This window comes from Mercenaria mercenaria, chromosome 17 (genome assembly GCF_021730395.1).
Source record: "Mercenaria mercenaria strain notata chromosome 17, MADL_Memer_1, whole genome shotgun sequence".
Classification (NCBI taxonomy): Eukaryota; Metazoa; Mollusca; class Bivalvia; order Venerida; family Veneridae; genus Mercenaria; species Mercenaria mercenaria.
In genome coordinates, this window is record NC_069377.1 from 18,231,336 (window position 1) to 18,254,548 (window position 23,213).

Genomic DNA, 23,213 nt, shown 5'->3' on the forward strand with positions numbered 1-23,213 from the left:
AGAGGGCCAAAATGGCCCTATATCGCTAAACCTGTTATCATTGCATTTAAAGGGTCAAGAAGGTCAAAAAATAAAACATAAAGATCAATCAAAAAAAATTATGAGAAAATAAAAGCTGAAATTTTTTAAATTTTACTTCAAAAAAAATTTTTTTAAAAACACCAGTATTTCATGCCCAAAGGGATTACATCGAGAAAAAAATTTGACTAAATGAACCCCAAAAGGGACGGGAAACAACAAAGGGAAAAAATTAAAAAAAAATCTAAGCCCCTCAGAAAAAATATTTTGACTGATAAAAGTCCAAAGGACGGGAACAAAAAAGGGGGCAAATTTAACCAAAAAGAAATAAAAAATTTCCCTTACAAGGTACAGATTGTCAAAATACACCTAAAAATTTGGGGTCCCCACCCAGTTTGTACCCCAGAAAATGGTCTTTTTTTTCCCCCTAGGGCCAAAAATAATAAATTTATTTAAATTTAAGCTTTTTTATAGTGACAAAAAAGGGGAATTTAACTGAAACAAGAGCTGTCGGAATGACAGCGGCTCGACATTCGAAAAATTGATTGAAAAAAAGGGGTCAAAATATTACCAAGTTTTTTCAGAAAAAAAAAAAAATTGATTAAACACAAAAAAACCCTTGTACTTGTGAATTTTGTTTTAAATCAAATATTTTGGCACTAAAGGGCAATGTTTGACCATGATGGCAAATATGTTATTTTTAAATATTTTAAAAGGCAAAAATGGGACTTCTATAAAAAAATTTAAAAAAATTTCCAATTTCCAAAAAAGGGGCCAAATTCGTCATAATATTGACAGAGTTATGTACTCTCCCCTACGGATGGATACATATTGATAAACCAGTGAAAAGTTTCAAACCACATTTCAAATAGTTTTGACAGAACCTGATTTTGAAAGAAAACCTAAAAAAAATTTCAAATTAAAAAAGGGCCATAATTCACCCAAAAATATTTTCAGAGTTATGTACTCTTGCCTACAAGGGAAATAAATGATGATAAACAATGTTTAAAGTTTAAAAGCCATAGTCAAAAATTTTGACAAAACGGGGGCAGAAACGAAAACAGAACCAAATTTCCCCAAACCCCAAAAAGGGCCCTTTAAATTCAGCCAAAATAATGACGGGTTTAATTTACTTTTTCTACTGATGGGAGCCCAAATTATAATGAAAAAGTTATAAAATTTTTAAAAAGCCATATTTTAAAACCTTTAAAACAAAATATGAACTGGTACAAAAATTTTAAACCCAAGATTTTTTTGGGAAACCCTTTTAAAGGGGGTTCAACATTTTACAGAGCCAAAGGGGAAAACATTACATACAGACTGACAGACACCGAGGCGAAAACATAATATGCCCCCTTGGGGCGTATAAAAGGGAAATAAAGATTTTTAGGGTAACAATTGGTGCAATTTTGGGTTTAAAATTTCAAATTTTAAAAATTAAGCTACTATTATCCGAAAAGGTCAAAAAAAGCAAATTTTCGGGCCCCTTTTTCGGGTACCAAAAAACTCGGGAAAACCCTTAATGGGTTTCGGGCCTTTTCAAAGAAAGGAACCAAGACCTTAGGGTGACACAATTTTTTGTGCAAGTTTAATTAAAAAAAAAATCATAAATGAAGCTGCTATTTTGCAGACAAGTCAAAATAGCAATTTTTGGGCCCTTTTCAGGGGCCAAACTCGGGAAAACACATAAGGGATCTGGCCCGGTTTTCAAAAAAGGGAAACTGAGATTTTAAAGGTGACACAATTTTTTCTGCAATTTTAAAAAAAAATTTAAATCATAAATACCCCTGCTATTGGCAGAAAAGGGTTTTCAAAATAGTTTAATTTTTTGGGCCCTTTTTCGGGGCCATAACTCGGGAAACCCAAAATTTGGAACCCGGCCAGTTGAAGAAAAAAACCAAGACTTATTTTTGCCCCATTGTTAATTTTGGGTTTAAAATTTCAAATCAAAAAATTTAACTGCTTTTGTGCAGACAAGGTAAAAATAGGGCAAATTCCCCCCTTTTAAAGGGCCCATAAACTCTGGAACCCATAAAGGGAACTGGCCATTTCAAGAAAGGAACCAAGATCTCACAGGGGATACAAGATTGTGCAAGGGGAAAAAACAAATCAAAAAATGAAGCTGCATTGTGGCGAAAAGGGTAAAAAATACAAATTTTTGGGGCCCTTCAGGGGCCAAACCTGGAACCCAAAAATTGGGATCGGGGCCCGGGTTCCAAGAAAGGAACCAAGATCTTATGGTATACAATTTGTTGCAAGGGGTTTTAAAAATAAAACATAAATGAAACCACATCGTGCAGACAAGAAATTGTTGACGCCAAAAATAGAAAAATTCGGGCCCCTTTTAAAGGGGGCAATAACTCTAAAACCCCCATAGGGGAAATCCAGCCTGAGTTTTCAAAAGGAACTGAGATATCATCCCAAATACAATTTTTTGTACAAGTTTGATCAAAATTGCTTAAAAAATTTGGGGTCTCTATCTTTTCACAAAGAAAATTGTGGCGGAGGGACGGAGGGACAGGGATGAAGGGTGATAAACAAAAGTTTCACTCTGTCACTACGTGCCAGGGTCCCCCAAAAAAGGGGAGATTAAAAAGCAAGAGGGCCGAAAAGGCCCGGGTCCCCCTCACCTGAGTAACCCCAAAAAAAAAAAACACCCGCCGGAAAAAATTTTTCCCCTAATTTTCTGACTAAAAAAATTTTTCTTTAAAGATTGGAGCAAAAATGGGGCCCTCTTTATGTAAACAAGATTGTTTTTTTATTTGAAATAGTGACCTAGTTTTTGTATCCACATGATCCAGATTAGAACTAATTCAAGGTTTCATGAAAAAAAACATTCTGAAAAAGTTTCGGGAATTTTTGGGGGGAAAAAATGGCCTAAAAAGTGAAATTAAAGGGTCTTCCTTTAAATTTGCCCCAAGTGACCCATTTTTTTGACCCCTTTGGCCCCGGGAATTTAAAAATCATCCAAGACTTCATGATAACAAACATTCGCCCCAATTTTTTATGAAGAAAAAAGAAAAAAAAATGGCCCCCTAGAGTGTAAAAAACCTTATTTTTTTGTTTTGCCCTTGGACCTATTTTTTCAGACACCACGTGATCCAAAATAGAAATTATTCCGGTTTTCACGTAGACAAACATTCAAACCAATTTTAAAATACACATCAAATAAAAAAATGCAGCCCCTTTTTGTATGCAAAAGGGTTTTTCTTTGATTTAAACCGGGTGCCCTAGTTTTTGCCCCCCAATATCCAAAATTCAAAACTGGGCTAAAAAATCATTAAGATCATCATTTGACCAATTTCATGGAAAGGGCCCATAAACATGGCCTCCTGATGTGTTTTTCAAGATTTTCCTTTGATTTGAGGGAATACCTATTTTTTTTAAACCCCAAACTTTACCCAGTTTTGGGCCCTTGACCTAGCATTCATCAAAAAAACCCTTTTACCTATTCTCTTTGATTTAAAATTTAAACTGTGGGACTCTAGAGTTTTTAACAAGTTTTTTCCTTTGATCTATCCAAGTGCCTTAGTTTTTGATCCCCCCATGACACTTTTTTCAAATTTGGGACCTATTGATCATCAAGAACAAGAGATCACAGAGTGATCTTGGTGCCAACCATTGAGCCATTTTTGAATGTTCCAAATTTCAAGACTAGCTCAATCAAAATTTAAAGGGTTTTAAATTCATTTCGAACACAAAAAAAGTGCATGTGGTCCCCCACATGGCCAAATTTTAAAGCTGTAGCTTTTAGAAATTTGAAAATAAAGTTTTTTACTAGATCTACTTTTAAGGTCAAAGTTTCCTTTTTGGTTTCACAAAACTAACATGTGCTTCAAAATTTTTAAAGGGTGTAAACTGGGGGGAAAAAGTGAAAGTAGGGACTAGGTAAAAATCAAGCATATTTTTTTTCAGAACATAAAAAATAACATTGGTCCAAAATTTTTTTAAGCCTTAGCTTGAAAAAATTTAAATAGGTCAAGAAAGGGCAATCTCAAGGGCCCCAAAATTCTTTTTAGTACACAAAACCCATGCATGAGGTCCAAATTTGAAAATGTACTGAGAAAAGTTGGGAAAAAAGGACTGGGCAAATTTGGGCAAAATCAAGGGGGAACTTTTTATTTCAGAACACAAAACAAAGCAGTGGTCCAAAACTGAACTTGTACCTTTAAAAATTAAAATAGGTCCATGGTCAATGGAAAGGCCCAAATTTTTTTTTTGGGACAAAAAAACCAAAGCAAAGTGGTCCAAATTTTTAAGGCTGTAGCTAAAAGAAATGGAAAGTAGGTCACTAGGGCAAAATCAAGGGCAAATTTTCCCCTTACGGAAAAACAAAACTTTGCATGTGGTCCAAAACTGAACCTGAACCCTTTTAAAAAAAAAGGAAGGAGGGCACTAGATCAATGTCAAGGGCAAAGTTTTTTTCGGTACACAAACCCATGCATTGGTCCAAATTTTAAAGGGTGTACTTTAGAAATGTGAAAATAGGGCACTAGGGCAATCTCCCGGTCCCAAAACATTTTGGTTTCACAAAAATGTGCATGGGTCAAAAATTTAAAGGGTGTAGCTTGAGAAATGTGAAAACAGGTCAATAGGTCAAAAAACAAGGTCAAATTTCATTTTAAAACCCCAAAACTATGTATTGGTCCAAATTTCAAAGCCTGTACCTTCAAAAAAGGAAAGTAGGGCTCTAGGGCAATGTTTAAGGTCAAACTTTATTTTCGGGAAAACAAACCTATGCAAGGGGGTCAAAATTTGAAGGCTGTAGCTACAGAAATTAAAAGTAGGGCACTGGCAAGATCAAGGTCCAAATCATGTCCCAAAGGGTTTAAACTGGCCACCCCAAAATTTTAAAATTGTCCAAACTTGAATGTTGTAGGTTAAGGCTAGAAGAATTTTTTTAAAAACATATAATTCTATGTAAACTATGTGCCCCCCCGGGGGTTTGGCCCAAAATTTTGGGCCCCAGGGAAAAAATTTGAACAATCTTGGTAGAGAAAACCCTTAAAATGAAAGGCCCACCTTAAAAAATATTTAAAGCCTTAGGCTTTGTTTGGGTTTTGGGCAAGAACTTTTCCCTATATAAGTTCCGATAAACCATGTGACCCCCCCGGGCAGGGGCCCTATTTGACCCTAGGAATAATTTTTGGGTAATCTTAGTAAAGGGCCACGGAGATGCAAAATACCAAATATCAAAAACCCCAGGGCCCCGCGGTTTTTGGGCAAGAAGATTTCAAAATTTTTCCCTATACAAAACTATGTAAAATTAAAAACCCAAAAGGGGGCCCTGAAAGGGCCCCGTTTGCTCACCTTACCTACTGACTTAAAGATCTCAGGTTAACATTCCGACCAAGTTTCATTAAGATATGGTCCCCTAAATGGGCCTCTAAAGGGGTTTAAAAAGCTTTTTTCCCTTTTATTTGACCTGGGGGCCCAGTTTTTGACCCCGAACCCTGGGCCCAGAATTCAAACTTGGCCTTGAGGTTTATCAAGATTAACATTCTGAAACCCAAATTTTTTAAGAAGATATAGTCATAAATGTGGCCTTTTACAGTGTTTAAAAAAGCTTTTTTCCCTTTTATTTTACTCGGTGACCTAGTTTTTGAACCCCACCAGATTTGAACATGACCTTTTTGAAACAAAATAAAAAACATTCTGAAACCCAAATTTTTATTTTAAAATAAAGTGTAAACAACCCTTTTTCCTTTTTTTTTGACAGGGGACCTAGTTTTTGATTTCCTTTCATTTAAACCCCGATTTAAATTGGGGGGTTTGAGATCACAAAATTTCCATTCGACCAAATTTCATGAAGATACAGTCCTAAAAGTGGGCCCCTACAGTTTTTTAAAAAAGCTTTTTCCCATGATTTGACCTGGTAAACCCAGATTTTTACCCCCGGGTGACCCCAAAATCGAATTCATCCAAGATTTCATTGAGAGTAACATTCTGACCAAGGGGGGTTTTTTAACATTGGGCCAAAATTGGGGACCCTAGAGTGTTTAAAAAGCTTTTTTTCTTTGATTTTAACCCGGTGACTATTTTTTTTACCCCAGATAAACCTATATCGAACTCGTCCAAAATTTTTATGGGGGTAACTTCTGATTTAAGTTTTTTAAGATTGGGCCAAAATTGTGGAAATTCTGGCGTGTTAAAAAGGTTTCCTTTGATCATGTCTAAAAGTAAATTTTGGGTCACAAATGTTCCTGATTTATAAAACAATGGTCCTGACATGATCCCAGCCCTTTTAAGTCAAAGTCCCTACTGAAATTTTTTAAAAATTTTTTTTTTTCTTTGCTACTATAATTTTTGAATTTAAGAATTTTAAGTCTTAAAGCTGGGCCCAAAAACCACATGGGACAAACCCCTAACAAAGTTTTTATACCGGTAGGGAAAAATTTTGTATTGCCACTGGGGGACTCCGCACTTGTTGGCAAAAAAAAAGGAACGGGGAAAAATGGGTCCCTTTTCACACCGTTTTTTGGAGCAAGTTTGACTTTTATTACAAACCCAAAACTAGGGCCCTCTCAGTTTTTGGGAAAAGAAATAACTTGGGAAGTATTTTTTCCCTTAATCTTTTTTTAAAAATCCAAAAAAGAAACTTGGAAAATTTTACATAAACCCCTTTATTAAAAAAAAAAATGTTAAAATTTATTGATTTATTTTGGGGGAAATTTTTTGGGGGGGGGGGGGAAAGGGGGCTTTTGGGGTTTTTTGTTTTGGGGGGTTTGGGGGGGGGGGGGGTTTGGGGGGGGAAAATTGGGGGGGGGGGGAAAAATTTTTTTGGGAAATTTAGGGTTTGGGGTTTTGATAAGGGTAAATTTGGGGTTTTTAAATTTTGTTTTGGAATAATTTTTTATTTTTTTTTTGGAAAATTTTTGGGTTTTTAAGATTTTATTTGGTTGTTTTTGTTTTTTTTGGGAGGTGGGGGATTTTTTGGGGTATTGGGGTTTTTTTTAGGGGGGGGGTGGGGATGTGTGGGTGTTTGGGTGTGTGTGGGTTTGGGGGTTGTGGGGGTTGGGTTGGGGGTTTTTTTTGTTGGGAAAATAAAAGGTTTTAAATTTTTGGGGGTTTTTGGGGATGAAAGGGTTTTTTAAAAAAAAATTTTGGAGGGGTTATATTGGTTTGGGGAAAAAAAGGGGGTTTTAAAAAAAGGGGGAAAAAATTGTTTTAAATTTGGGGAAAAAAATTTTTTTGGGAAATTTAAGGGTTTTGGGGGTTTGAATTTTATTTGGGGAAAGGAAGGGGTTTTAGGGGGTTTGGGGGAAAAGGTTTTTTGGTAAGGTAAAATAAAGGAAAAATTTTTTTTTAATTTAAAAGTTAAAATTTTGGTTCCCAAAATTAATTTAAACTTGGTAAAAAAGTTACCCTCAATTTAAAAATTTGGGCGAATTCATTTTGGGGGCTATAGGGCCCAAAAAAAAGGGCACCCGGTCAAATCAAAGGAAAAACTTTTTAAAACTTTAGAGGTCAATTTTTTGGGCCCCAAACTTAATGAAAATTTTTGATCCTTTCCAAATTTTCGAAAGGAAACCCGGGGAAAATTTTTGCCAAAACAAGTTTGTTTCAAGTTTTATTAAAAACTGATTTCCCCAAAAAGGGGGCTCTATCCTGTTTCACAAGCCCAAAAAAAGCAAAATTTGGCCCTTTAAGGGGCCATAACTCTGGAACCCCTGATGGGATCTGGCCATTTTTCGGAACCGGGGGGGATATTATCCCAAAACAAGTTGGTGCAAGTTTGATTAAAGTTTATTGCCCAAAAAGTGGTCTCTATCCTGTACCCCCAAACCCCAAAAAAAGCAAATTTTTTGGGCCTTTAAGGGGGGCCCAAAAACTGGAACCCAAGATAGGGTCCGGGCCCTTTTTTTAAAAGGGAAACCCAAATATTATGCCAATACAAGGTTTTTTGGGAAGGGGGGGGGAAAAAAGTGGGCTCTATCATGTTCACAAGAAAATTGAACGGGCGGGCGATGGACAAAATGCGATCACAAAAGCTCACCCTTCCCCAAAGTACAGGGGAGCTTAAAGCAAAAAATAACTAATTTGGGGCCCCCTATGGGGGCCCTAACTTTTGGAAAACCATGATGGGAAACTAGCCCGTTTTTTTCAAAAGGGAAACCCAAAATATTATGCCCAAAACAAGTTGGGGTCAAGGGTTTTTTAATCATCAATTGCAAAATGTGGTATCTATTGTGTTTTACAAGGGCCCAAAAGTACAAAATTTTGGGCCCCTTTAAAAGGGGGGATAACCTTGGAACCCATGGGGGGTCGGGCCCGCTTTCGAAAAAAAACTTTAGATATGATGCCCAAATAAAATTATGGCAAGTTTTTTTTAAAGTTGTCAAAAATTTTTGTCCCCTATCGTGTTTACAAGCCAAAAGTAGCAAAAATTTTTGGGCCCCTTTTAAAGGGGCCCCAAAACTCAGAACCCATGATGGGATCGGGCCCGTTTTAAAAGGGGAAACCCAGATATTTTGCCAATACAAGTTGGTGCAATCTTATTAAAGCTGGGCACAAAATTGGTCTTTATCCGGGTTTACAAACCAAAAATAGCAAATTTTTGGGCCCCTTTTAAGGGCCCCTAACTCTAGAAAAACCCCTGATGGGGTCTGGCCCGTTTTCTAAAGGAACCGAGATATTATGCCAATACCCCAAATTGGGGCAATTTTATTAAAGTTTTATTGCAAAATGGGTCCTAACCTGTTTACAAGCCCAAAAAAAATAAATTTTTGGGCCCTTTTAAAGGGGGCCCAAAAAAATGGAAAACCCCTGATGGGGTCTGGCCAGTTTTTTTTTGGGGGGGGAAACCCAAATAAATTTTCCAATAAAAAGTTGGTTTTCAATTTGCAAAATGTGGTCCCCAAACCCTGTTTACAAAACAAGAGGACCAGATGGTCCTAAAACCCCTCAAACCCATCCCCACATGACCCAGGTTTTAACCCGAATGACGCATTTTTTCTTTATTTTTAATAGGACCTAGTTTTTTTAGCCAAAGTGACCTAGATAACATCAAAATAAAAAAAATTTTGACCAAATTTTTATGAAAATCCATTGAAAAAAATGGGCCCCTAAGAGGTCACAAGGTTTTTCTTTTTATTTTACCTAATGGCCTAGTTTTTGAAGGGAAGTGACCCACTTTTTAAACCCTTTACCTAAAAATCATCAAAGGTGAACATTCTTACCAATTTTCATGAAGATCTTGTGAAAAATATGGCCTCTAGAGAGGTCACAAGGTTTTTCTATTTTTCGACCTACTGACCTAGTTTTTTGACCGCACATGACCCAGTTACAAACCTGACCTAGATATCATCAAGCTGAACATTCTCACCAATTTTCATGAAGATCCGTTGAGAAATATGGCCTCTAGAGAGGTCACAAGGTTTTTTCTATTTTAGACCTACTGACCTAGTTTTTAACCCATGTGACCCAGTTTCGATCTTGACTTAGATATCATCAAGGTGAACATTCTGACCAATAATCATGAAGATCTCATAAAAAATATGGCCTCTAGAGAGGTCACAAGGTTTTTCTATTTTTAGATCTACTGACCTAGTTTTTATCCCACGTGACCCAGTTTCGAAACTTGACCTAGATATCATCAAGGTAAACACTCTGACCAACTTTCATGAAGATCCATTGAAAAAATATCGCCTCTAGAGAGGTCAAAAGGGTTTTCCTATTTTAGACCTACTGACCTAGTTTTTGACCGCACGTGACCCAGTTTCGAACTTGACCTAGATATCATCAAGGTAAACATTCTGACCAATATTCAGAAGATCTCATGAAAAATATGCCCTAGAGAGGTCACAAGGTTTTTCTTTTTTTTTAGATCTACTGACCTAGTTTTTAACCCCACGGACCCAGTTTCGAACTTGACCTAGATTCATCAAGGTGAACATTCTGCCCTTTTTTCATGAAGATCCATGAGAAATATGGGCCTCTAGAGAGGTCACAAGGTTTTTTTTCTATTTTTAGATCTACTGACCTAGTTTTTGACCCCACATGACCCTTTCGAACTTGACCTAGATATCATCAAGGTGAACATTCTGACCATATTCTGAAGATCTCATGAAAAATAGGGCCCTCTAGAGCGTTCACAAGGTTTTTCTATTTTTAGATCTCTGACCTATTTTTTTAAAACCCCACGTGACCCATTTCGAACTTGACCTAGATATCATCAGGTGAACATTCTGACCAATTTTCATGAAGATCCATCAAGAAATATGGCCCTCTAGAGAGGTCACATGTTTTTCTATTTTTAGACCTACTGACCTAGTTTTTTGACCCTACGTGACCCTTTCAAACTTGACCCTAGATATCATCAAGGTAAACATTCTGACCAAAATTCATAAAGATCTCATGAAAATATGGCCTCTAAGAGGTCACCAGGTTTTTTTATTTTTAGACCTACTGACCTAGTTTTTGAACCACGTGACCCAGTTTCGAACTTGACCTAGATATCATCAAGGTGAACATTCTGACCATTTCATGAAGATCTTATGAAATATATGGCCTCTAGAGAGGTCACGGGTTTTTTTCTATTTTTAGACCTACTGACCTAGTTTTTGAAGGCACGTGACCCAGTTTCGAACTTGACCTAGATATCATCAAGATGAACATTCCGACCAACTTTCATAAAGATCCCATGAAAAATGTGACCTCTAGAGTGGTCACAAGCAAAAGTTTACGGACGCACGGACGGACGACGGACACCGCGCGATCACAAAAGCTCACCTTGTCACTTTGTGACAGGTGAGCTAAAAATGTGAACGGACGGATGATGGACAGGTGAGCTAAAAACAAGAAAGTAGCTAATTTTGGCCCTCTATGGGGCCATAACTCTGGAATCCATGATGGGATCTAGCCAGTTTTCCAAAGGAACCAAGATATTATGCCAATACAAGTTGTGTGCAAGTTTTATAATCATCAATTGCAAAATGTGGTATCTATTGTGTTCACAAGCCAAATGTAGCAAATTTTGGCCCTTAAAGGGGCCATAACTCTGGAACCCATGATGGGATCGGGCCAGCTTTCGAAAGGAACTGAGATATGATGCCAATACAAGTTGTGTGCAAGTTTTATTAAAGCTAATCACAAAATGTTGTCTCTATCGTTTTCACAAGCCAAATGTAGCAAATTTTGGCCCTTTAAGGGGCCATAACTCTTGAACCCACGATGGGATTGTGCCAGTTTTCAAAAGGAACCTAGATTTTATGCCAATACAAGTTGTGTGCAAGTCTTATTAAAGCTGATCACAAAATGTGGTCTTTATCCTGTTCACAAGCCAAAAATTGCAAATTTTGGCCTTTTAAGGGGCCATAACTCTGGAACCCATGATGGGATCTGGCCAGTTTTGAAAAGGAACTGAGATATTATGCCCCTACAAGTTGTGTGCAAGTTTGATTAAAGTTGATTGCAAAATGTGGTCTCTATCCTGTTCACAAGCCAAAAATAGCAAATTTTGGCCTTTAAGGGGCCATAACTCTGGAACCCAAGATGGGATCTGGCCAGTTTTCGAAAGGAACCGAAATATTATGCCAATACAAGTTGTGTGCAAGTTTGCAAAATGTGGACTCTATTGTGTTCACAAGAAAATGTGAACGGACGGATGATGGACAGGTGAGCTAAAAACAAGAAAGTAGCTAATTTTGGCCCTCTATGGGACCATAACTCTGCAATCCATGATGGGATCTAGCCAGTTTTCCAAAGGAACCAAGATATTATGCCAATACAAGTTGTGTGCAAGTTTTATAATCATCAATTGCAAAATGCGGTATCTATTGTGTTCACAAGCCAAATGTAGCAAATGTTGGCCCTTAAAGGGGCCATAACTCTGGAACCCATGATGGGATCAGGCCAGCTTTCGAAAGGAACTGAGATATGATGCCAATACAAGTTGTATGCAAGTTTTATTAAAGTTGATCACAAAATGTTGTCTCTATCGTGTTCACAAGCCAAATGTAGCAAATTTTGGCCCTTTAAGGGGCCATAACTCTGGAACACAGGATGGGATTGTGCCAGTTTTCGAAAGGAACCGAGATATTATGCCAATACGAGTTGTGTGCAAGTTTGATAAAAGTTGATTGCAAAATGTGGTCTCTATCGTGTTCAAAAGCCAAAAATAGCAAATTTTGGCCTTTTAAGGGGCCATAACTCTGGAACCTATAGCAGGATCAGGCCAGTTTTCGAAAGGAATCGAGATATTATGTCCCTACAAGTTTTGTGCAAGTTTGATTAAAATTGATTGCAAAATGTGGTCTATATCATGTTCACATGAAATTGTGGATGGATGACTGACAAATGGCGATCACAAAAGCTCATCTTGTCACTACATGACATGTGAGCTAAAAATGGGACCATCTAGAGTTATGATTCTTTGTCACTGCTCTCCCTCTGACTGACCTCTATCAATATTTAAAGTATGAAGTCAATACTTTACATAGTATTCAAGTTATGCCACTTACAGTTATGGTTTCTTGTCACTGCATTTCCTCTCAATGAGCTCTATCATTGTATAAAGTTACAACTTGTTACCTGCAATACTTTTTGAGTTATCCTCTGGACAAGACGTGTGACAGACAAATGGACAGAAAGACGAGGTGGTAACTATATCCTCCCCCTCTGCAGGAAGCACAAATCAGCCCTTGGTCAGAAAACACCAACTCCTGTAGTCCCTGATGTCAGTTTCTAAACAAGAGGGTCATGATGACCCTATAATGCTCACCTGTTAAACTTGGCCTTGGAATCATCAAGATAAACATTCAGACCAAGTTTCATGAAGACAGGGCCATAAATGTGGCCTCTACAGTGTTAACAAGCTGTTGCTTTGAGTGGTGACCTAGTTTTTGACCCCACATGACCCAGTTTCCAATTTGGCAAAGGAATCATGAAGATAAACATTCTTATCAAGTTTCATGAAGACAGGGTCAAAGATATGGCCTCTAGAGTGTTAACTACTTTTCCTTTGATTTAAGCAGGTGAACTACTTTTAGACCTCACATGACCCAGTTTCGATCTTGGCCTAGAAATCATCAAGATGAACATTCTGACCAAGTTTCATGAAGATATGGTCATAAATGTGGCCTCAAGAGTGTTAACAAGCTTTTCCTTTGATTTGACCTGGTGACCTAGTTTTTGACCCCACATGACCCAGTTTCGATCTTGGCCTAGGGATCATCAAGATAAACATTCTGTGCAATTGTATATCAAATAAAACCATAAAGTAAGTTTCTATATGGCTGCCAAAACCAAAAATAACATTTTTTTTGCTCTTTAAGGGGCCATAACTCTGGAACCCATGATGGGATCTGGCCAGTTTTCGGAAGGAACCCTGATATTATGCCAATACAAGTTGTGTGCATGTTTTATAATCATCAATTGCAAAATGTAGTCTCTATCTTGTTCACAAGCTAGAAATAGAAAATTTCGGCCCTTTAAGGGGCCATAACTCTGGAACCCATGATGGGATCTGACAAGTTTTAGAAAGGAACTGAGATATGATGCCAATACAAGTTATATTTAAGCTTGATTAAAATCAATTGCAAAATGTGGTCTCTATTGTGTTTACAAGCAAAAATTAGCAAATTTTGGCCATTTAAGGGGCCATAACTCTGGAACCAATGACGGGATCTGGCCAGTTTTCGATAAGAACCGAGATATTATGCCAATACAAGTTGTGTGCAAGTTTTTTAAAATTGATTGCAAAATGTGGTCTCTATCATGTTCACAAGAAATTTTGGACAGACAACGATGGACTGAAGACGGACAAAGGGCGATCACAAAAGCTCAGCCTGTCATTATGTGACAGGTGAGCTAACAAGAGCTGTCGGATGACAGCGCGCTCGACTATTCGAAGAATTGATTGAAGAATGGGTCAAAATAATTTTTACAGATATTCAGACAAAAAAAAAATACATTAGACAACATGTTTTCCCCTATTTGTGGATTTTTATAAGTCTTGCACTAAATGGCAATGTGTGAACCAATTTCAAAGTCCAAAAGGGGCCCTTATTCAGCCAAAATAGTGTCAGAGATATGTACACTTCCCTACAGATGGGAAATCATGATGATAAACAAGTGTTCCAAAGTTTAAAAGCCATATGTCAAATAGTTTTGACAAACGTGGACTTGTAAAGAAATCAGAACCAATTTCCAAGTCCAAAAAGGGCAATAATTAAGCCAAAATTTTGACAGAGTTATGTACTCTTTCCACAATGAGACTATTATACTGAAAAGTGATAAAGTTTCAAAACCATATGTCAAACACTTTACACAAAATATAACTGGTACGAAAAACTTAAACCAAGATTTTTAAGTCAAAGGGGCCATAATTCAAACCAAAAACCTTGATGAAGTTATGTACTCTGCCTATAACTGGACATGGTGATGTAAACAGGTGTTGAAAGTTTCAAAGCTTTATCTTCAAAGACTTTGTCAAAATATGAACTGGTACGAAAAACTTAACCCAGATTTCTAAGTCAAAAAGGCCATAATTCAGCCAAATCTTGATGGAGTAATGTGCTCTTGCCTATAACTGGACATGGCTATGGTAAACAAGTGTTGAAAGTTTCAAAACTTTATCTCAAAAGACTTTGTCAAAATATGAACTGGTACGAAAATTTCTAAGTCGAAAGGGGCCATAAAATTTGCCAAAATCCTTTTACGGAGTTATGTACTCTTGCCTATAACTGGACATGGTGATGATAAACAAGTGCTGAAAGTTTCAAAGCTTTATCTCAAAAGACTTTGTCAAAATATGAACTGGTACGAAAAACTAACCATGATTTTTTAAGTCAAAAGGGGCCATAATTCAGCCAAATCCCTGATGAGTTATGTACTCTTGCCTATAACTGGCCATGGTGATGGTAAACAAGTGTTGAAAGTTTCAAAGCTTTATCTCAAAAGACTTTGTCAAAATGTGGACTGGTACGAAAAACTTAACCAAGGTGTGACGCCGACGCCGACGCCGTGGTGAGTAGGATAGCTCTACTTATTCTTTGAATAGTCGAGCTAAAAACTGGCATCACCTTTGATACATTGAAAACTATGGCCTCGCCTAGTCCAGCCAAAAATAGGCTTAAAAGGCCAGGTGAGAGATTAGAAAATGCTGTGTTTACTGTACACTGTATTGTGAGGTAGAGATCACTTGCAGAGTTTCTATTAAACATTCAAGACAAGCTAAATTTCAAACTACAAAACTTACATTGAGGAACAAACTGTTTATGGGATGGGGCATACAGTGAGAGTAGTCCAATCACATACACATTCCACATACCATACACACCTGAAATAAACCGAAAACTACTTGACAAAACTGGCATTAAAACCCCTTAATAGGAAACAGCATATTATATAACACAACAAGAGGGCCATGATGGCCCTATATCGCTTACCTGAGTGCCATTGCTCTTAATGATAAGATCAAGTTTTGACATAGATCACATAGGCATGCACATTAAATATCATCAATCAAGAGTTATCTAACATGACTATTTCTAACCATGGAAGACATAAATCACATTTCAAACCAATCCCATTAGAAGCTGCTAAGGTATATTTATTTACATTTCTGATCAATAACTTGAGAACCACTTGACCCAGAATACTGAAACTTCGTAGAATGATTGATCATGCAGAGTTGATCTAACTGGCTGAGCTTGATCACATGGTATTCCCAGTCTGATGCTACTTGTTTTCTGATGTGTTTAAAATCCCTTAGAAAATGACAGAGTTATTTTCCAGAGTTAAATGACCAGAATTTTTTCAAAGTGCTACATTTCCGCAGTGTCGGTGAATATTCCATGAACATTTTGATAGATGTCCAGAGTAATTTCCAGAGATGTCCGTGGAAAACATTTACAATCACTCTGGACATGTTATATAACAGGTGACTTTTCCGGACTATTCCATGGAAAGTACCTACTTTCCATGGAAGTTTTGCATTTGTCTGAAATTTTTTCACAGTTACTCTGGAATATGTACAGCCGGGTTAAGATGACCCTTATTGATTTTGAAGTCACTCTGTTAAAGGTCAAGGTCACAGGGGCCTGAAAATTGAAAACCATTTCCAATCAATAACTTGAGAACTACTTGACCTAGAATGTTGAAACTTCATAGGATGATTGGTCATGCAAAGTAGATGGCCCCTATTGATTATGGGGTCACTCTATTAAAGGTCATAGTCACAGGGGCCTGAAAATGTAAAACCGTTTCCTGTCAGTAATGTCAGTACCACTTGAACCAGAATGCTGAAACTTCATAGCATGATTGGACATGCAGAGTAGATGACCACTATTGATATTGGGGTCACTCTGTTAAAGGTCACAGCCTTTGCGAAATGAACCATTACTGTTCACGAACTATTCATGATTTGTTCATTGCAAGTTCACATACACAATTCATGAAAAATCATGAAAAATTCATCATTGCTAAATGAGAAAAATCTTGAATGGTTCTTAAAAATAGCCGTTTATGAACTGTACATGAACTGTGATCATGAATATTTCAAGAACATTTTAAATATTCCTAAACAGTTCATGAACTAGTCAAGCACAACATTTTATGAACAGTTCATTACCTATTCTTGAACTTGTTGTCCTTGAATAGTTCATGAACTTTTTGCTATGTAATTGTATATTCTCATCATGAATTTTCTGAAAAATGTTCTTCAACAGTTCATGAACTAGTCAAGCAAAACTTTTTATATCTACTTCAAGGGCTATTCTTGAACTGGATGTCCTTGAATAATTCATGAACATTATAAATCAGATATAAAGATATATAATAGAACAGGGTTGGTACTGGTATTATACTATGAACCTCATGCAGATCTAAGTGAGCCCGTGCAGAAATATTTTCCTGAGATTCTTTTAGCAAGGCTGCAAAAAAGTCCTGAAGACAGGACTTTAACACTAAAAGACAGGACTTAATCACTGAAGACAGGACTTTAACATTGAAAGACAGGACTTTTAACACTAAAAGACAGGACTTTTGATAGAAAAATTGTCTTGTTCACAGGAAAAACACAGGACTTTTTCTAAAAGATACAGATTGAAAGATGGTAATTAATTTGAAACATGATCTTGTTATGGTCTAGTAAGTTAATTACATCCTGGTGTTGAAGACCCATGTTTTGGTAGAAACTGTATCATTAAGCACTTGTGCTGTGGTGTTGTTGGTGTAACAGGAATATATTCTATATTTGTGGTAAGTTTAGCAAATTATTTCTGTATAATCTTTTAGAAATAATACAAAATATATTCCTTCATTTAATGATTTTATAAAACAATACTGGTAAGTTATTAGAAAGTATTTTTTCTTTAAACTCAGTCAGATGTGTTAGTACTCTTTAGATTATCTGTACATGTTTGATCAAAGACAGTTTCACTCTTAAAAGTGAACAGATCATAGAATGATAAGAGCTTTTTGCTCAATATGAAGCTCATAATTTTATGTTTCTATAAATAGTAGTATTTACACCTAGTTTTTTTGCCATGTATGTACATATTTGAGCTGATTTATGATGTGCCAAGAAACTGATATTTCTGCTATGACAGGTTGTATTGTTTCAATGTACATGATGTATGCTTTTTAACTAGAAAACATTTTTTAATATTTGGAAATGATAATCTTTATTATTCTTACTGTAAATACAATTTGTTAACTGTATTTCCCGCCAAAGAGAATTTCAAATCATGTTTACAAGGTATTCAATTACATGTCCTGGGGTTACCTGAAGACAGGAATATTGTCCTGAGATTTCCTGAAGACAGGACAATTCTGCTGAAATTTCTTGACATCAGGAATTCCTGGGATTTCCTGAAGACAGGAAATTGTCCTGGGATATCCTGACTTCAAGAATTCTCAAGACATTCCTGGGATTTCCTGAGAACAGGACAATATATACTTTCATTTCCTGACATCAGGAAATCCCAGGACATTCCTGGGATTTTCATGATAGCAGGACAGCATTATATATATATTATATAAGGTTTCTTAGAGTTCTGGTGTCCTGTTTTTTCCTGTTCCTAGGAAAATCCTGGGATTGTCCCATTCCCATTTAACGGCATGAAAAGTCCCAGGACTATCCCAGGAATTCCTGAGATATTTTCAGGACATTATCCCAGGATAGTCCTTGGACTTCCTGGGATAATCCCAGGATTTCCTGTTCATTTTTCGCACGGGAGGGGCCACAAACAACATAAAATGTTTTGAAAATACAATTATTTAGCAGAGTGACCATCTAAGCCAATACCACATCCAATGAAATCTGACAACTGAAGTAGTAGCCAGAAACTGTTTTTTTAGTCTCTGAGTCACTGTGACAATGACATTTTACACCATCAACAAATGACACATCAGTAAGACAGTAAACTCGAAGTGGGATTCGGAGCAAAATAAGAAGTAAACATTTTCTGCATAAAATACAAAACATTACGTAAAACAATGTATAATTTACTTTAGTCTCCTCAAGATTGAAATTCAGAACTTTGCCTTGCTTCACGGTTGTGAAAACTTGTGACATTTCAAAAGGATCCTATAGTTTTCAAAATGAATAATAAAGACAACACAGTAATTACTTATTCAATATTCAGTGCACTCATGTTCCTTTTAAACCATTCCTTACTGTAGTATGATAAATATTTCCTTCTTATTTGCTATAAAACTTCTCAAAAATTGCTGAATCACATGTGCAAAAACATTCCCAGCATATGGCACGCCAATTGTCCAATTATTACGTGAACCCTAGTTCACGGTCGAAAAACTAGGATTAATGATCGATAAACCAGGTTTTTCGAACATAAAACCAGGTTTTTCGAAAACTAACCTATATTTTCGAGCGAAAACATAGGATAAACGCCATGAACCATAGTTCACGCTCGTAAATGTAGGTTCACGATTTTAAACCCAAGTTCACAGTCTTAAACATAGGTTCACGTTCGTAAACTATGGTTTACGAGCGTGAACTGGGTTTTACAAGCGTAAACACAGGATAACGATCCTAAACATAGGATAACAACCGAAACTCATACTTTTTATTAGTTCAATCGAGAAACCAAGTTTATCAAACGTAAACCATGGTTTACGGTCGATATATTAGGATTATAGAATCAACAATGAATTTCGGGTGTGAACATGGGTTTACTGCCATGAATCTATGTTTACGGATGTTTACGGAACCTATGTTTATGACCGTGAACCATAGTTTACGGACGTGAACCTGTATTTTCGAACGTTAACCTATGTTTACGAACATGGACTTGGGTATACGAGCGTGAATTTAGGTTTACATTCGATAAACCAGATTTTTCGAACGTAAAACCTGGTTTTTCAAATACTAACCTACTTTTTCGAGCGAAAACATAGGATAACATCGTAAACCATAGTTCACGCTCGTAAACCTGGGTTATAAGGAACAATTTTTAAAGGTCCCAAGCTGTTCCTTATAAGCGAGGTTTACTGTACTTAGAAAGAAACTCGCGCATTGCATTATGTTATAACTGATATATGTTCTATTAATAGAACACAAGAGCGTGCTATTATTTGCTTCCAGTCGTTTTTTTCCAACAATGCATTGTGGAATTGTCTCGGCTAAACGCATAATTTGCATTACACATGCAAGGTAATGATACCTATAGTTTCAAGGGATAATATACCTGGGAAGCCGTTGATAATATTCATGCTTTGTCAGAAGAAATCATACCTAATATCTATGCATTAAGATCCCACTTAATTTGCACTAATTATAGTGTTATTTTAATTATTGGCATTCATCGAGTTTCTGATATTATCAACGCCTGAAATCTGAAGGAGTTTCCATGTCACTACTGATTATCGATTTTCTATAAATAGCCTAATTAACATGTGATCATATTTGCGCTTGTTTGAAACGAAAATGAGGCAATGCTGCCGAAAATTTGGCAATTTTTGTAAATCACTAGGTCTGCATTGATATAACATCTTGATAGCTATGATGCACATTTAAATTCATTCTGACATACTAAAAATTTGTTAAACTTGCTGGAAAAGCTATGGGAGGTACAAACTGGTATTTGTCTTTGGCGCGGAAATGTTCGGAAACCTTGATGGAAGCACGTGATTCCGATCTGTCTTGTCCGTGAGAATTATGTTTCTATTTTTAGCCATGGATTATTGCTTTCGGAAGTTACCGTTCTTTATCAAACACCCGCATATTTCGGGTGTAATATAGGTGGCGCTGCGGTCGGAAAACAGGTTTCCCCAGGCTGTCAATTTGCAGGTAGAAAAAAAGTTAGAAATTGTCAGCCTGGATTTCCAGGCTAGGGATAATAGCATTGTAATTCGGTCACACAGAAAAGCAGAAGCACACAATTCATGTCAAATCTCTGTAATGGTTATTTTTAGTCCACAAGGTTATTTTAGCACACAAGGCTGTATTATTGCGCTTTCTGATAAATATTGTCGATATGAAACGCATTGTTTTATATGATACACACTTTGTTAGATATGTCTCGGCTAGGTTAAGTATGATAAAGTAATTATGCAAAAAGACTATTAAGTGAAGGAGGTAGAACTACTTTTACACACTATTTTGTTAGGCATTTTGCATTAAGAAATGACTTGATTTTTGAAAGTCTGTATTAACATTGAGACGGATACTCCACCCCAAAAAAGTGTGAAGCAAAAATTACAGTTATAGTATGTTGTATGATCATTAAAGCACATTAAGTTCAATATGATATCTGTACTGGCCCCAAAAATGGGACAGGATCAGACAGGGACAGATGAGATGGAACAAAGAGGTTCCTATACAACCTCGCCCCAATTCCCATAAAAACAAGTTTTGCTTGGGGTTACCAAAAACTCTATCAGTCTAGACTTACCAGTGAAGAAAGCACTTGTATACTCAAGGTTAGGATCTTCATCTCCCCACTTCCACTGACCCTCACTTAACTGGCTCATGATGAAGAACACAACAGTCAAAGCTGCACAAACTAGTGTTGTCAACATCAAAAACTTAAATCTGTATATCAGACCCTGCAATCATAATATCAGTATAAAACTAGGGGGTGTTTTTGTCACAAAAACATATGTCTTCCCCTTCGTATACCTTTAGCTCTGCTGGCAATTTTGTGCAGCGAAGCGGAATGTCTTGGCAAAATGCATAACCAGGCTTGGTACTGATGACTCCTGTCACGTTTCGTCAAAGTCTGTCCAGCAGTTTGACCTGTGAAAGTCGGACAAGATTTTTCTATTTTTAGCTCTGGTGGCCATTTTGTGCAGCAAAACGGAATGTGCCAGGGACATGCACAACTAGGGTTGGTACTGATCACTCCTGTAAAGTTTCGTCAAAATTCAGCATCAGTTGACCTGTGAAAGCCGGAAAGGATTTTTCTATCTTTAGCTCTGGCAGCCATTTTGTGTAGCGAAGCAGAACATGTCTGTGACATGCACAACTAGGCTTGGTACTGATCATTCATGTGAAGTTTTGTCAAAATCTGGCCAGCAGTTTGACCTGTGAAAGCCGGACAAGATTTTCTAATTTTAGCTGTTGCGGCCATTTTGTGCAGCGAAGCGGAACATGCCAGCGATATGCAAACTTAGACTTGGTACTGCTCACTCCTGTGAAGTTTCATCGAAATCCAGTGAGCAGTTTAACCTGAGAAATTTAGCTGGACAAGCTTAATGCGGATGGACAGGACAGACGGCAAAGGCAAAAACAATTATGTCTCCTCCACCTACAGGGGAGACATAATACCGGGACAATCCTTAGGTTAAAGATCATCATTTGTATTGAACTTTTTGCGGTAAGGAAATCCAGCTGAGTGTAGACATGGCATAATTATATATATATACCTTTTAAATAATTATGCCATGTATAGGAAGAAAAAATAAACAACATTACATGAGTAACATTATATTTATATTATTATATTATGTTACTCATGTAATGTTGTTTATTTTTTCTTTATAATATACTTGATCCGGTACAGACTTTTGCATTTATATATATATATGTATACACACAATAAGTAATCTATGACTGACTCCAATGTCTGGATCCCTTCTAACGCACTGTATGATATGTGCCGACAGCGTAACGTTAAGTACTTACTGATATAAATCCATTTTGATTACAATCAGGGGAGGTAATCAGAAATAAAATAACTCTGGAACCTACGATTGGATCTGATTTGTCATGGAATCCAAGATTTATTGTTGTTGAAGATATTTTGGAAGTTTGTATCAAATAAAACCATAAATGAAGTCTCTATATGGCTGCAAAAGCCAAAATAGCCAATTTTGGACCTTTAAGGGGCCATAACTCTGGAACCCATGAAGGAATCTGGCCAGTTCAAGAAAGGAAGCAAGATCTTGTGGTAATACAAGTAGTGTGCAAGTTTGGTTAAAATCAAATCATAAATGAAGCTGCTATTGTGCAGACAAGGTCAAAATAGCTAATTTTGGCCCTTTCAGGGGCCATAACTCTAGAACCCATTAAGGGATCTGGCCAGTTTAAGAAAGGAACCAAGATCTTATGGTGACACTAGTTATGTGCAAGTTTGATTAAATTCAAATCATAAATGAAGCTGATATTGTGCAGACAAGGTCAAAATAGCTAATTCTGACCCTTTCAGGGGCCATAACTCTGGAACCCATAATGGAATTTCGCCAGTTGAAGAAAGGAACCAAGATCTTATGGTGATACAAGTTGTGTGCAAGTTTGGTTAAAATAAAATCATAAATGAAGCTGCTATTGTGCAGACAAGGTCAAAATAGCTAATTCTGGCCCTTTCAGGGGCCATAACTCTGGAACCCATAAAGGAATCTGGCCAGTTCAAGAAAGGAACCAAGATCTTATGGTGATACAAGTTGTGTGCCAGGTTGGTAAAAACCAAATTAAAAATAAAGCTGCTATTATGCAGACAAGGTCAAAATAGCTAATTTTGGCCCTTTCAGGGGCCATAACTCTGGAACCCATAATGGGATCTGGCCAGTTCAAGAAAGGAACCAAGATCTTATGGTGATACAAGTTGTGTGCAAGTTTGGTTAAAATAAAATCATAAATGAAACCACTATCGTGCAGACAAGAAATTGACGCACGGACGGACGGACGCACGGAAGGACCGACGACGGACAAAGGGTGATCACAAAAGCTCACCTTGTCACTATGTGACAGGTGAGCTAAAACTACAGCCTCTATCGCATACACAAGGTTT

At 36.9% G+C, this 23,213-nt stretch overlaps 1 protein-coding gene across 1 annotated transcript in view; it reads right to left on the reverse strand.

The window, feature by feature from the left end:
• Positions 1 to 23,213, reverse strand: part of LOC123535926 (protein wntless-like) — a 216,688-nt gene that overhangs the window by 17,785 nt on the left and 175,690 nt on the right. The window contains exons 12-13 of the mRNA XM_053529210.1: positions 20,877 to 21,030; positions 15,218 to 15,298 (exon numbers count right to left, since the gene is read on the reverse strand). Of these exons, the coding sequence (XP_053385185.1) occupies positions 15,218 to 15,298; positions 20,877 to 21,030 (235 nt within the window). The remainder of the gene's footprint in view (positions 1 to 15,217; positions 15,299 to 20,876; positions 21,031 to 23,213) is intronic.